General features: G+C 44.2%; 1 protein-coding gene across 2 annotated transcripts in view; it reads right to left on the bottom strand.

Annotated features, from left to right (window-relative positions):
- The window catches only part of dnajc24 (DnaJ (Hsp40) homolog, subfamily C, member 24), a 39,767-nt gene extending 27,290 nt beyond the window's left edge, over positions 1 to 12,477 (bottom strand). For both annotated transcript variants that reach the window (XM_077597405.1, XM_077597404.1), the window contains exons 1-3: positions 12,355 to 12,477; positions 12,011 to 12,108; positions 5,380 to 5,515 (exon numbers count right to left, since the gene is read on the bottom strand). In XM_077597405.1, the coding sequence (XP_077453531.1) occupies positions 5,380 to 5,515; positions 12,011 to 12,106 (232 nt within the window). In that variant the 5' untranslated portion in view covers positions 12,107 to 12,108; positions 12,355 to 12,477. The remainder of the gene's footprint in view (positions 1 to 5,379; positions 5,516 to 12,010; positions 12,109 to 12,354) is intronic.
- Positions 12,478 to 12,744: the final 267 nt, after the last annotated feature.

Raw genomic sequence — 12,744 nt, forward strand, 5'->3', positions numbered from 1 at the left:
TTGCAATGTTCTTTGATAGCGGTGGGACACCTCATCTAACCAGATAATCCGTTCAGAGAGTGAGACGAAGGCACACAGATGATTCTTCAGCTTCTTTTATATCAAATCCAAGTAATTGACAATGTAGAGAAGGGGGCTCAAACTCGCGGCCCGCGGGCCAACTGCGGCCCCCGGGACAATAATTTGCGGCCCCCGTCTTAATATGAAAGATTAATGTTCGTGCGGCCCGCAAGATTGATATGAATGACACTTGTGTTCGGAGCTGAATGAACCAATCAAGGTGAGGTATACGGCTCTGGAGGGCGGGACATCGGCCGGGCTGTCCAGTGCCACGCTCACTCACTCATTTATTCCTCCAATCAGCTGGGCGGAGGAGAAGCCGTGAAGCCGATCACTCCGCTCGGCGCGCACAGTCCTCCGCTGCTCTCAGCATAGAACTGAATGAGGCGCTATGATCCGTGATCCAGCCCGTGTCTGTGTCTGTAGCCATTTCCGCGAGTGAAACTGAAACTTAACAGTAAGTGCGTTAACATGACACTTGAGAAATTCAGAGAACTGTCGTAATCCAATGCGATCGGAGAGCGAAAGTGCACATGCGCCACAGAACCGCGCAACTGAAAGTCAACCCGAGACTCATTCCAAGTTGAAACACATATTACAGAGCCCCAGAGATGTCTCTTTCAAAGCCTGCCGTGAAGAAAAAGGTCGGTGATGAGCACAGACAGTTTCAAGAAAAGTGGGGAGTGCAATATTTCTTTGTTGAGCACAGGGGCACACCGACGAGTCTCATTTGCACTGAAAAAATTGCGGTGCACAAAGAATACAACTTGAAACGTCATTATACTACGAGACATGCTGAGGAGTACGAAAAATACCAGGGAGATGAGAGAGCCAACCAGGTTGCCAGTCTTAAAAGACATCTTCTGAGGCAACAGGATTTCTTCAAGAAGGCTACCAAAGACAGTAATGCAGCAGTCGAAGCTAGCTACGCCGTTTGTGAGTTGGTTGCTAAAGCAGGAAAGCCATTCGCAGAAGGTGAATTTATCAAAAAGTGCATATTACAGGCTGCACATTTTGTCTGTCCAGAAAAGAAAAGTCAGTTCAACCACATCAGCCTTTCTGCCAACACCGTGGCAGAACGCATTTCTCACCTGTCAAGTGACATTTATGATCAACTGTGAGAAAGCACAATGTTTCAGTGTATATTCAGTGGCTCTTGATGAGACCACAGACATCACAGACACTGCCCAGCTTGCAATATATGTCCGTGGTGTTGATGACAATTTTGAAGTGATGCAGGAGTTGCTCACAGTAATTCCAATGCATGGAAGACCACCGCTAAGGAAATATTTCACCAGCTGTGTGATGCCATTGAAAATGCCAGTTTGCCATGGAAGAGCTTTGTTGGAATAACAACCGATGGAGCCCCATCAATGACAGGGAGGAAGAATGGACTGGTAGCACTTGTTCAAAAAAAACTGGAAGAGGAGGGTGTGGAGGAGGCCATAGCTCTGCACTGCATTATCCATCAGCAGGCCCTTTGCAGCAGATGCCTGAAGTTTGACAATGTGATGTCTCTCGTTGTGAAATGCATCAACCAAATCAGATCCAGGGGCTTAAAGCACAGAAGGTTCCGTGCTTTTTTAGAGGAAATGGAGTCAGAATATGGGTATGTGCTCTACTTCACTGAGGTTTATTTCATTATTTTTTGTTAAAAAATAAAGATATTTGATAACGTTGGAATGTTTTATTAGCGCTTTTTTTGTGGAAATCCTGATGCGGCCCAGTCTCACCCAGACTCTGCCTCTTGCGGCCCCCAGGTAAATTGAGTTTGAGACCCCTGATGTAGAGCCTTCTTCTTTGACAACACATTCCAGTCAACTTTGATGAACACTGAATCAACTTCTGCTGGAAACGTTCTCTGTGCTCTCTACTAAAGACTACAACTCAAACTACAACTATAGGACCCCAGGCTGTCCGCCTAGGTGCCTGAACGAAAAGGATATAACCTGCCTTTTAATGAAAACAACGGAAAACATTTTTATAACAAATTTATAACAATCAAAGTGGAATTTTGTTTTTTGGCTGCCCTGGACCTAGGTAAGGTAGGTTGTTTAGCATTTTAGCTGTTTATCTTTTCTGTTTTGAAATATATGAAAGTATCGGTCGAATTCGTGACGTCACGCGCCGACGCAACGGCATCATCTTCAAGTGACGTCATCGTGTCGCGGCGCCGTCAATTTTCAGTTCTTTTGCATGTTGTGTTTTATGCGCATATAAGCCGCACCCTCGATTGTCATCAATTTTTGTCCGACAAAAGCGGCTTATGTGCGAGTAAATACGGTACGTGTGTGTGTGTTTAAATGTAAATACTTTAAGTACTGTACTCACAGTATGTAGTTCCTCTCCACTTGATTTAAATAATAAAAAATAAAAAGATAAGAAAACAGGATATTTGAACCAAGTCCACTTCATCAGATTCGAGAGGCATTTTTCTTGTACAAATATTGCTGTTGTTGTAGTCTTGACATGATTAAATTCGATTGCCAAATTCAATGGCTTGGTCATCCATCCATGTTGTCATTAGTCGTCATGCCAGCTCCACGGTGTAAATTCATCATAATGCTGGTTCTTTTTTTTTTACTCAGTCTTAGTCCACAGGAGAATTTGCAATTCCGTGCCTCGGAAGATGCCAGCTCCGGGCGGTGAACAACGGCACGGGCGCGCCGCGCGGCAGTCAGCTGAAAGTGCTAGCACTTCATGAAGAATAACGCTCGCTGCAACGTGCAGCACGGCAACCTGTGCGGAGACCAGCCGCTACATCTTGGACCTCTTCACCTCACAAGAATTTATTTTTATTTATTTCCAGCATACAGATCGCCACAACGCGCATGCATCACAGAGCGGAAATGCGTTTATTTCCCAAGTCTCACTTTTAACAGCACAGTAAACCCCATCAACATTAACAAGGTACCTACCAGCTGAATTATGTACAAAGTCAATATTTATTAGGCATTTCCAACAGCGACAAAAAAGTCTTTTTTCACAGGTAATGTACACGGTGCAAAATTCACTCACAACAAAAGGGGAAAAACGCAATGTAAAGCATCTAGGCTCTGAATATATGATAATTGGCGTACCCATTCTCACTCTAGTAAAGTGGTACCTCGTCACACCACCGCTCGTCATACAATACAGTGGTACCTCGAGATACGAGCTCAATCCGTTCCGGGACCGAGCTCGTATGACAAGATTCTCGTAACTCGAGCGGAAGTTTCCCATTGAAATGCGCGGGGAAAAGAGGGCTTTCTGGGTAATGAAGTATACTCGTGCACACAACACCGACAGGCAATGGCACTCTTTCTCAGAATAAAACTTTACCCACAATCAATACGTGGGTAAGCTCAGCTGCTGCATTTCCTGTTATTTTTATCTAATACGAGGAGTATTATATTACTTCTCGTTCGCTGCTCATAAGAACATCAGGGGCACTGGCTCGCAACTCCCCGCAATAGCATTGCCGGTAGCAACTCTATCATAGGCGCCGTTCAAAGCGGATGTGAACACAGATGCTACAAACTAAAAGGGAGCCGCTACAAGCTAAAAGGGAGCCGCTAGCCAGCGCCCCCGAAGCTCCCATGAGCAGCGGAGCGATCGCTGATAAGACTGCTGCTCGTTGGCAAGTGGTCGTGCGTTATCCGATTGTGAGGACATTTTTGTGCATCATTTTCGGAATATTTTGAAGGGAATAGTACAACAGCAAACAGCCCATCGATAGCGAACGTGAGGGTGGAGTGTTTGTTCCGTTTACGAGTGCGTTGTGTGGAAAAAAAAAACGAAGCCCCCCGCCCCTTTTGTGCCCCTCTCCCCTCGGCGAAATCCGCCCAATTTTAGTTAGATTAAACACATTTTATTTCTATTAAACCACTAGTTATGTGTTACTTTGTTAATAGATGGTGAATTAGAAGAAATAAAACATTTTTTCCAATCCAATATCCTGTTTTTGGTGTTTTTTCAGAGGGCTGGAATGAATTAAATTTTGTTCCATTCATTTCAATGGGAAACGTCCGCTCATGTTACGAGAACCTCGTCATACAATCTCAGTCTCGGAACGGATTACGATCGTATGTCGAGGTACCACTGTAAATTCGTCTTCCGGTTGCGATTTTCAGCATAGATTTAGACATTTTTAAGAACATATATACCTCAGGAAAAAATCTGCGACGTAGTGAAGCCGCCGCAAAAGTTAAAGCCGCGAGTGAAGAAGGATCACAGTACAGTGGTACCTGACTGAGATCGTATGACAAGCTTTTCGTAACTCGAGCGGACGTTTCCCATTGAAATGAATTGAAAACAAATTAATTCGTTCCAACCCTCTGAAAAAACACCAAAAACAGGATATTGGATTGGAAAAAGTTTTATTTCTTCTAATTCGCCATATATTGACAAAGTAATAAATAACGAGTGGTTTATTAGTAATAAAATGTGTTTAATAGAAGTAAAATTAGACGCATTTCGTGGAGGGGAGAGACAACGACATACACGGAGGCGGGGTGGGGTGTTGGGGGGGACTTTATCCACGGCAACGACGCACTCGTGTAAAACATGTTTTATTTCTTCTAATTCGCCATATACTGACAAAGTGATAAATAACGAGTGGTTTAATAGTAATAAAATGTGTTTAATAGAAGTAAAATTAGACGCATTTCGCCGGGGATATAGACAGCGACATACACACGGAGGCGGGAGGAGGCGTTCCGGGGGGACTTTATCCACGGCACTCGTAAACGAACAAACAAATTTAAATTAACTTGGATTAATATATACAGACACTCAACGTTTAATGTAACTTCACACAAAACTGAATTCTAATTTTGTTTTAATCTTTTTTATCTTTGCAACGGGTTGACCCCACCCGGACGTTCTGCCGGAGTCTTCAAAACGAACGCATCAAGAGTTGTTTGGAACTTGCCGCTTCCCCGTGTCTGATTACAGAGTGTATTCCAGATATTTTCTTTGTAAAACTCTGCCGATCCATTGTTGTTTACCTTGTATGTGAATGTAGACCAGCGTGGGGGAAAAACGGGTGTGGAAATGCAAAGTCCGCCCAGTGCTCGTAGATATATTTTATACACGAAAGAGATGCAAAAAAGACAGTGCCATGGCCACCTGGCTTGGTCCCAACACGAAATTTTGATCGTATCTCAGGCAAATTATTCGATCAAAATTTCCGTCGTAACACGAGCATGTTGTATGACGAGTGGTCGTATCACGAGGTACGACTGTACTGCTAAAACCATGCCCTCCCATTAAATAACAAAAGTGAGGTATGGACTGAAAAACCTGTTACCACGATTACAAGTGTTGGTGGGTTGTTACCTCTCCTTTGTTGATCATATTTTTTTCGACTTTCAACTTCACACAGAATTTTCCAGGCTGCATCAATGTCAAGGAACATCTTTATACTAGTTTCTGCTTCAAAGTCACACACATCTCCAAGACGGTCAGGATGGTACTGTAAAAACAGACGCAAACAATGCGCAAAAATTTGTACCAAATAAATTGAAGAAAGTTTGGGTGCGCGTTATACATTGTCTTTGCTTTTATGACCAAATCGCAAGGTTTTCGGAGGTTTCGACGTCCGCCATTTTGAAATTTCCTTTTTCGACCCAACTCTCGTCACCCCCGAGATTTCAGGCGAGAAGAGTAGGCAAGATGGCAGACTACACACACACACACCGGTAGCGTTCTGACAAAGTGTCCCAAAAATTTATTAAAACAGCGGCTTTCCCCAGAAAAAGGTTGCGATGACCAGGCAGGGCACGGAGGATAAACTGCCCCAGCACGGAGGATAAGCGGCCCCGGCACGGAAGAAAACCGGCCCTGGGCATGGCAAATAAACCCTTCTTGCAGGGGCTAGTGCACACAAAAAATGCTGAAGCTTTTCAGATTTTATTTTCAAGCGACTGGCGCACTTAGACATTCCGCCCAGGGCTCTCCTTTCCCAGTGAACAGAGACTCAAAAGGCAGCAGAGTTTTGGATGATCAATATTGAAAAAAATAATTCCACCACTTATACAGAATTCAGGCAACTATCTGCGGTAGTAACTGGCAAGCCAAAACAAGCATAAATACTACAAAAAGCATGCGGGCTGGATGTCCGTGTAACCCACATAAAATAAATTCTGACACTAGTTGTTAGGGTTATTAGTCTTACATTATTATATATTTGCTTATTAACATTAAAAAAAGTTATTTTTAGTACATCTGCTTGCAACCGTGATAAACAACGGGAAGGTCGCTGCTCTCTGCAGCTGGACTTCTCAAAACTATTGTTCACACCGGAACATCGAGCTCCCTTGGGATCCGGAGGTCTTTCAATTGTTGTGAGAAACATCGACTTCTGAAAGTGTGGTTCACATCAAGCTCCCTTGCGAAGATACGGAGGACTTTCAATTGTTATGAGAAACATCGACTTCTTCATGTCTGGCTCACACGAGCTCCCTCGGGAAGATCCGGCAGACCTTCAATTGTTTTGAGAACTGAGATGCATGTTGTAAATCTTAAGTAATAAACAAGCAAGAGAGGTGTCGATTCGGGAGAATGATCCTGTCCGAAAGCACGTGTGGATCGATTCTCTCTTGCAAGGCACCGGTTAAGAGTCAGATATCTGTTTTATTTGTGCGTGCATTTGGGAATGTCTAAAGGGTGAACCTATCACTAGTACATCAGAAAATGCACATTCAACTTGCACTAAGCAAGCACAGTTGTTCAGTCAATCATTTCCCTTGTATACCTACATTACTACAGTATTGCATCAGATCCGTCGGGGCAAGCTCCCATTGACTACTTGCGCAGTTTGATAATGCAACAAACATATATGAACTGCACTCTGAGATACTTTAATGAACTTATACCCATATTGCTGCTCAATATTATAAATAAAACAAGTGCCCACCACGTCTTATTAAAAAAAAATTGGAATCATACACAGAAAATTAGTTTTTGTGCAATTATATGGGAGTTCAATTAAAGTATGTAAAACTATACTGATACTAACCAAGTTGTTCTTCAGATAAATAAAATAAAAAGATAAATGAAACAGTAATACCTTGACATACGAGTGCCCCGTCGAGCGCACGCCCCGTCGAGCGCACGCCCCGTCGAGCGCACGCCCCGTCGAGCGCACGCCCCGTCGAGCGCACGCCCCGTCGAGCGCACGCCCCGTCGAGCGCACGCCCCGTCGAGCGCACGCCCCGTCGAGCGCACGCCCCGTCGAGCGCACGCCCCGTCGAGCGCACGCCCCGTCGAGCGCACGCCCCGTCGAGCGCACGCCCCGTCGAGCGCACGCCCCGTCGAGCGCACGCCCCGTCGAGCGCACGCCCCGTCGAGCGCACGCCCCGTCGAGCCCACGCCCCGTCGAGCCCACGCCCCGTCGAGCCCACGCCCCGTCGAGCCCACGCCCCGTCGAGCCCACGCCCCGTCGAGCCCACGCCCCGTCGAGCCCACGCCCCGTCGAGCGCACGCCCCGTCGAGCGCACGCCCCGTCGAGCGCACGCCCCGTCGAGCGCACGCCCCGTCGAGCGCACGCCCCGTCGAGCGCACGCCCCGTCGAGCGCACGCCCCGTCGAGCGCACGCCCCGTCGAGCGCACGCCCCGTCGAGCGCACGCCCCGTCGAGCGCACGCCCCGTCGAGCGGACGCCCCGTCGAGCGGACGCCCCGTCGAGCGGACGCCCCGTCGAGCGGACGCCCCGTCGAGCGGACGCCCCGTCGAGCGGACGCCCCGTCGAGCGGACGCCCCGTCGAGCGGACGCCCCGTCGAGCGGACGCCCCGTCGAGCGGACGCCCCGTCGAGCGGACGCCCCGTCGAGCGGACGCCCCGTCGAGCGGACGCCCCGTCGAGCGGACGCCCCGTCGAGCGGACGCCCCGTCGAGCGGACGCCCCGTCGAGCGGACGCCCCGTCGAGCGGACGCCCCGTCGAGCGGACGCCCCGTCGAGCGGACGCCCCGTCGAGCGGACGCCCCGTCGAGCGGACGCCCCGTCGAGCGGACGCCCCGTCGAGCGGACGCCCCGTCGAGCGGACGCCCCGTCGAGCGGACGCCCCGTCGACCGACACTCCGTCGCCGGACACTTCATCGTCAGACAGTTCGCCTAACCTTAACCACTATTAAAGATAAAGGAAATTCACATATTCTCCATTAAAGAAAATAAATCAGCAAAAACTCGCTCGACAACACAAACATTAACATTCGGGCATATGCAAGTGCTAAATGTGCTCGTCTGTAAACACACTACACACGAAACGGTTCCTACGTTGAGCGCTCCACATTTGGAAAGACCCCAAAAAGAATCAACGTGAAATTCACAGATGGGAGTTTATATTTTTCTTTATTAAAGAAAATTAAACAGCAAAAACTCACTCGATAACACAAACACATTAACATTTGGGCGTGTGCAAGTACTAAATGTGCTCGTCTCTAAACACACGCACGAAACGGTTCCTACATTGAGCGCTCCACGTTTGGAAAGACCCCAAAAAGAATCAACGTGATATAACAAATCAGGTGTCACGTTGATTCTTCATAACAAAGAGAGAGACATCTTGCAACAGACGAGTTCTCGGAGGCACTGAGTGACTCCACTAAATTACTATTAACGGTTTGGTTTTTAATCACGAATTGATGTGGCTACGATTCAGACACGATGCTGATATTTGTTATGAAGTATGCCAAAAATACTGCATCTCTGACTTTGATATAGACGCAAACGTTTGATTTTAAATCAACCAATCTATTGTTCTTTCAAAGAACAAATTGTATTGACTATTAATAGGAGCGAATGGGCCTGTTCTTAAAATGGCCGACAAGCGACGACATCTAGCTCCGTTGCCTCACAACGCACATCGGTAATCTAGTCTGTATACACGATACCTATGGGGATACCAAGCAAAAAAAAGAAGGAAGACGACAAAGAATATGTGAATTTCCTTTGTCTTCTTTTTAATAACATTTTTAATAAAATAATTTTATTTATTGCCTTTTATTTTAAAAACAATCGTTCGTGAGTCCGGCGACGAATTGTCAGCAACGACGTCTAGCTCCGTTGCCTCACAACGCGCATCGGAAATCTAGTCTGTATACACGATACTTATGGGAATACCAAGCAAACAAAAAAAAGAACAATCGTTCGCAAGTCCGGCGACGAATTGTCCGTCGACAAAATGTCCGCCGACGAAGCGTCCGTTCGACCAACCGTCTGGGGACGAAGCGTCCGGCGACGAAGTATCCGTCGACGAACTGTCCCGTCATGAGCCAACGCGAGGGGCTGCTGTCTTTCTCACCCCAACTCCCTCGTGTAAATGTCTCTACGACCACTGGGTGGAGCGTTGCATTTTTTCAGTGTTTTTTCCCCGTTAGTCAGTGGAGAATGGTGTACGTGTGGCGGAGCTTGGTCGCCAATACAAGAGGAGTATACTACTTCCTCTTGGTAAGTGGTCGTGCGTTATCCTATTGTGAGGACATTTGTGTGCATCATTTTTTGAATATTTTGAAGGGAAGACAAAAGCAAACAACCCTCGATAGGTTCCTTTTAAAAACTGCAGCTGAAAGTCAGGGTGGAGGCGGGGCAAATAGAGCCAGGAGAGAAAGGCATATAATATTAAAGCAAAATTTGAATTAAGTTTAGTGTAAGGTTGGATTAAACATTTTTTAGTGTGTCTGTATCGTAATCCAAGTTCAATTAAATTTGTTTACGACGGTTGGAACGAATTAATTTGATTTTACTTCATTTCTATGGGAAACGTTGATTTGAGATACGAGTAAATGGACATACGAGCTCAGTCCCGGAACGCATTAAGCTCGTATCTCAAGGTACCACTCTACTTTAAATGCCTGAAAATTAAAAACAAATACAGTGGTACCTCGACATACGAGCAATTTGAGATACAAGACAAATTTTGATATACGAGCAAACGAGAAGTAGTATATTACGCCAAGAATATTGTGCTCGAGAATATTTACAACACTGCAAAACATCTGGTATGTTATGGGTTGATTGACAAAGATGTAGACATTAAATACATTTATATTTTTGGGAATGGGGTTCCGAACAAGCTGGAAACAATGTTACATGAATGATCATATACATAACAGCAGAGATGTTAAACTTTCGTGTAATAATACAGCTGACAGATATGTTAAATGTAAATGTATCTATTTGTGAAACAAATGAGCAATGTGTATATCCAATTTTACTCTTTTCAATTTGTCACAATACTTTAATAATGCAGTGAGAGGTTAATTTTAGGTGTACAGGACGATGTTTCTTTATAGTGTCTTTGACGGAGTAGTCCCGTTTATCTAACTTTGCAGTTTCAGTCACCTTGTCAGATCTAAGTCTATCGTTGCTTGTTGTTTCAGTACTCTTGTCATTTTCCTACTTTTGCAGTAAATCAAACCCCTCGGCAAGGATGTCTGCTGACTGGGACAAAAAGAAACTAATGAGCATGGTGAAAAATTTAGTATTTCTTATTTAAAGTCTTATAAAATTGATTGATTGGTGGTGGGGTTTTCCGGCGGCTGAGTGGTTAGCGCGTCGGTTAACTATCCTGGTCCTGGGTTACACTGAGCCTTGGTGGTGTAGGGCTCAGTGAAACACTTAGACTATTTTTTGCATTACAGTGGTACCTCGTGGTACGACATGCTCGTGGCACGACGAAAATTTTGATCGAATAATTCGCACGCGATACGATTAAAATTTCGAGATGCGACCAAGCCAGGTGGCCATGACATGAGAGGCTGTTCATAATTGTAGCGCACTGTCTTTTTTTGCCGCATCTCTTTTGTGTATAACTACTATATCTACGGGGACTGAACGATTTATTCAGACGAGTTTCGACCAGGAAACGCACAACGCGCATGCGCGGGCAAAAAGAGGGCTTTCTGGGTAATGAAGTATACTCGTGCACAACACCCATAGGCAATGCCAACCTTTCTCAGAATAAAACTTCATTACCCACAATCAATACGTGGGCAAGCTCAGCTATTGCATTTCCTGTTATTCTTTCTAAGGAAAGAAGCTCCCGCGATCGTTCTTTTAAGACTATTTCTCGTTGGCAAGTGGTCGTGCGTTATCCTATTGTGTGGAAATTTGTGTGCATCATTTTCGGAATATTTTGAAGGAAATACAAGAGCAAACAGTCTATCGATAGCGAACGTGAGGGTGGAGGCGTGGCAAACCGCGAACCCGGAAAACGAAGGTAACAAAAGATTAAGACAAAACTAGAATTCAGTTTTGTGTAAAGTTACATTAAATGTATGTTTGAGTGTCTGTATATATTTATCCAAGTTAATTTAAATTTGTTTATTCGTTTACGAGTTCCGTGGATAAAGTCCCACCAAACAGCCCCCCCCCTCCGCCTCCGTGTGTGTCGTTTTCTCTCCCCTCCGCGAAACGTGTCTAATTTTACATCTATTAAACACATTATATTACTATTAAACCACTCGTTATTTATTACTTTGTCAATATATGGCGAATTAGAAGAAATTAAACATTTTTTTCCAATCCAATATCCTGTTTTTGGTGTTTATTCAGAGGGTTGGAACAAATACATTTGTTTTCAATTCATTTCAATGGGAAACGTTCGCTCGAGTTACGAAAAGCTCGACATACGATCTCAGTCTCGGAACGGATTACGATCGTATGTCGAAGTACCATTGTATAGACTTTAATAAATATGGTAAAACATATCTTGAAAAACATCAGACTGAAAGTCAAAAAACTGCATCAGAACATCCCTAATCTTACCCACACGGACCTGCGTAATATTTCCGTGGAGGATATATGCAATGTCAAGCTACGAAATATTAGGGTATACTAGAAAAATCAAGATTAGAATGAAAGGAAAACAGATTATTAGAGAAAAGTAAAAGGTAGGGTATGAGGCAAATCGGCTCATCACTCACTCCCGGGGTAGATTATAATAAAACTGATACATTACACATCAATACCTGTAAGGCCAGCTTCTGGTACTTGTGTCGGAGTTGCTGGACTGAATCTGAAGGGCTGGCTCCAAGAATAGCATACAGATCTTTCTCCAATGACATAACTGATATTAAAAATTAAAAAAGGTTAACTAACATACATAAAAGACAAGCAAACGTGCTAATTTAATTTTAGTTCTCGTCAACATGTTGCTTATTTAAGATGCCTTGGTGTGCTATTCGTCAAAGAACATTTATAAACAACAGACTACTTCGTTGGCGTGGACCAAGAAGTAAAGACTTTTAGCGGGTTAAAAAAGGAGCAATCGTTTGACAAAAGAAATGTCATCCAATTGTTTCAAAACACTTACTTCGTTCGTCTCAATCTGTTTTCGCTAGCATAAAATTTACGTCGGTATCAGGATCCAGCCATTCACGGGAGCCAAGCGGTGTCCTGTTTTTGTGGTTCGGTAGAGAAAATGTCAGCAAAATTGTTCCGCGAGTCACTTATGGAGTGCAGCTGTTTTGTCTGTTTGCTTTGTTTTGGCTTTTATTACTTCAGAATAACCCATATATATATATATATATATATATATATATATATATATATATATATATATATATATATATATATATATATATATATATATATATATATATATATATATATATATATATATATATATATATATATATATATATATATATATAGATAGATATAGATAGATATAGATAGATATATATATATATATATATATATA

Source organism: Stigmatopora argus, chromosome 3, assembly GCF_051989625.1.
Source record: "Stigmatopora argus isolate UIUO_Sarg chromosome 3, RoL_Sarg_1.0, whole genome shotgun sequence".
Classification (NCBI taxonomy): domain Eukaryota; kingdom Metazoa; phylum Chordata; class Actinopteri; order Syngnathiformes; family Syngnathidae; genus Stigmatopora; species Stigmatopora argus.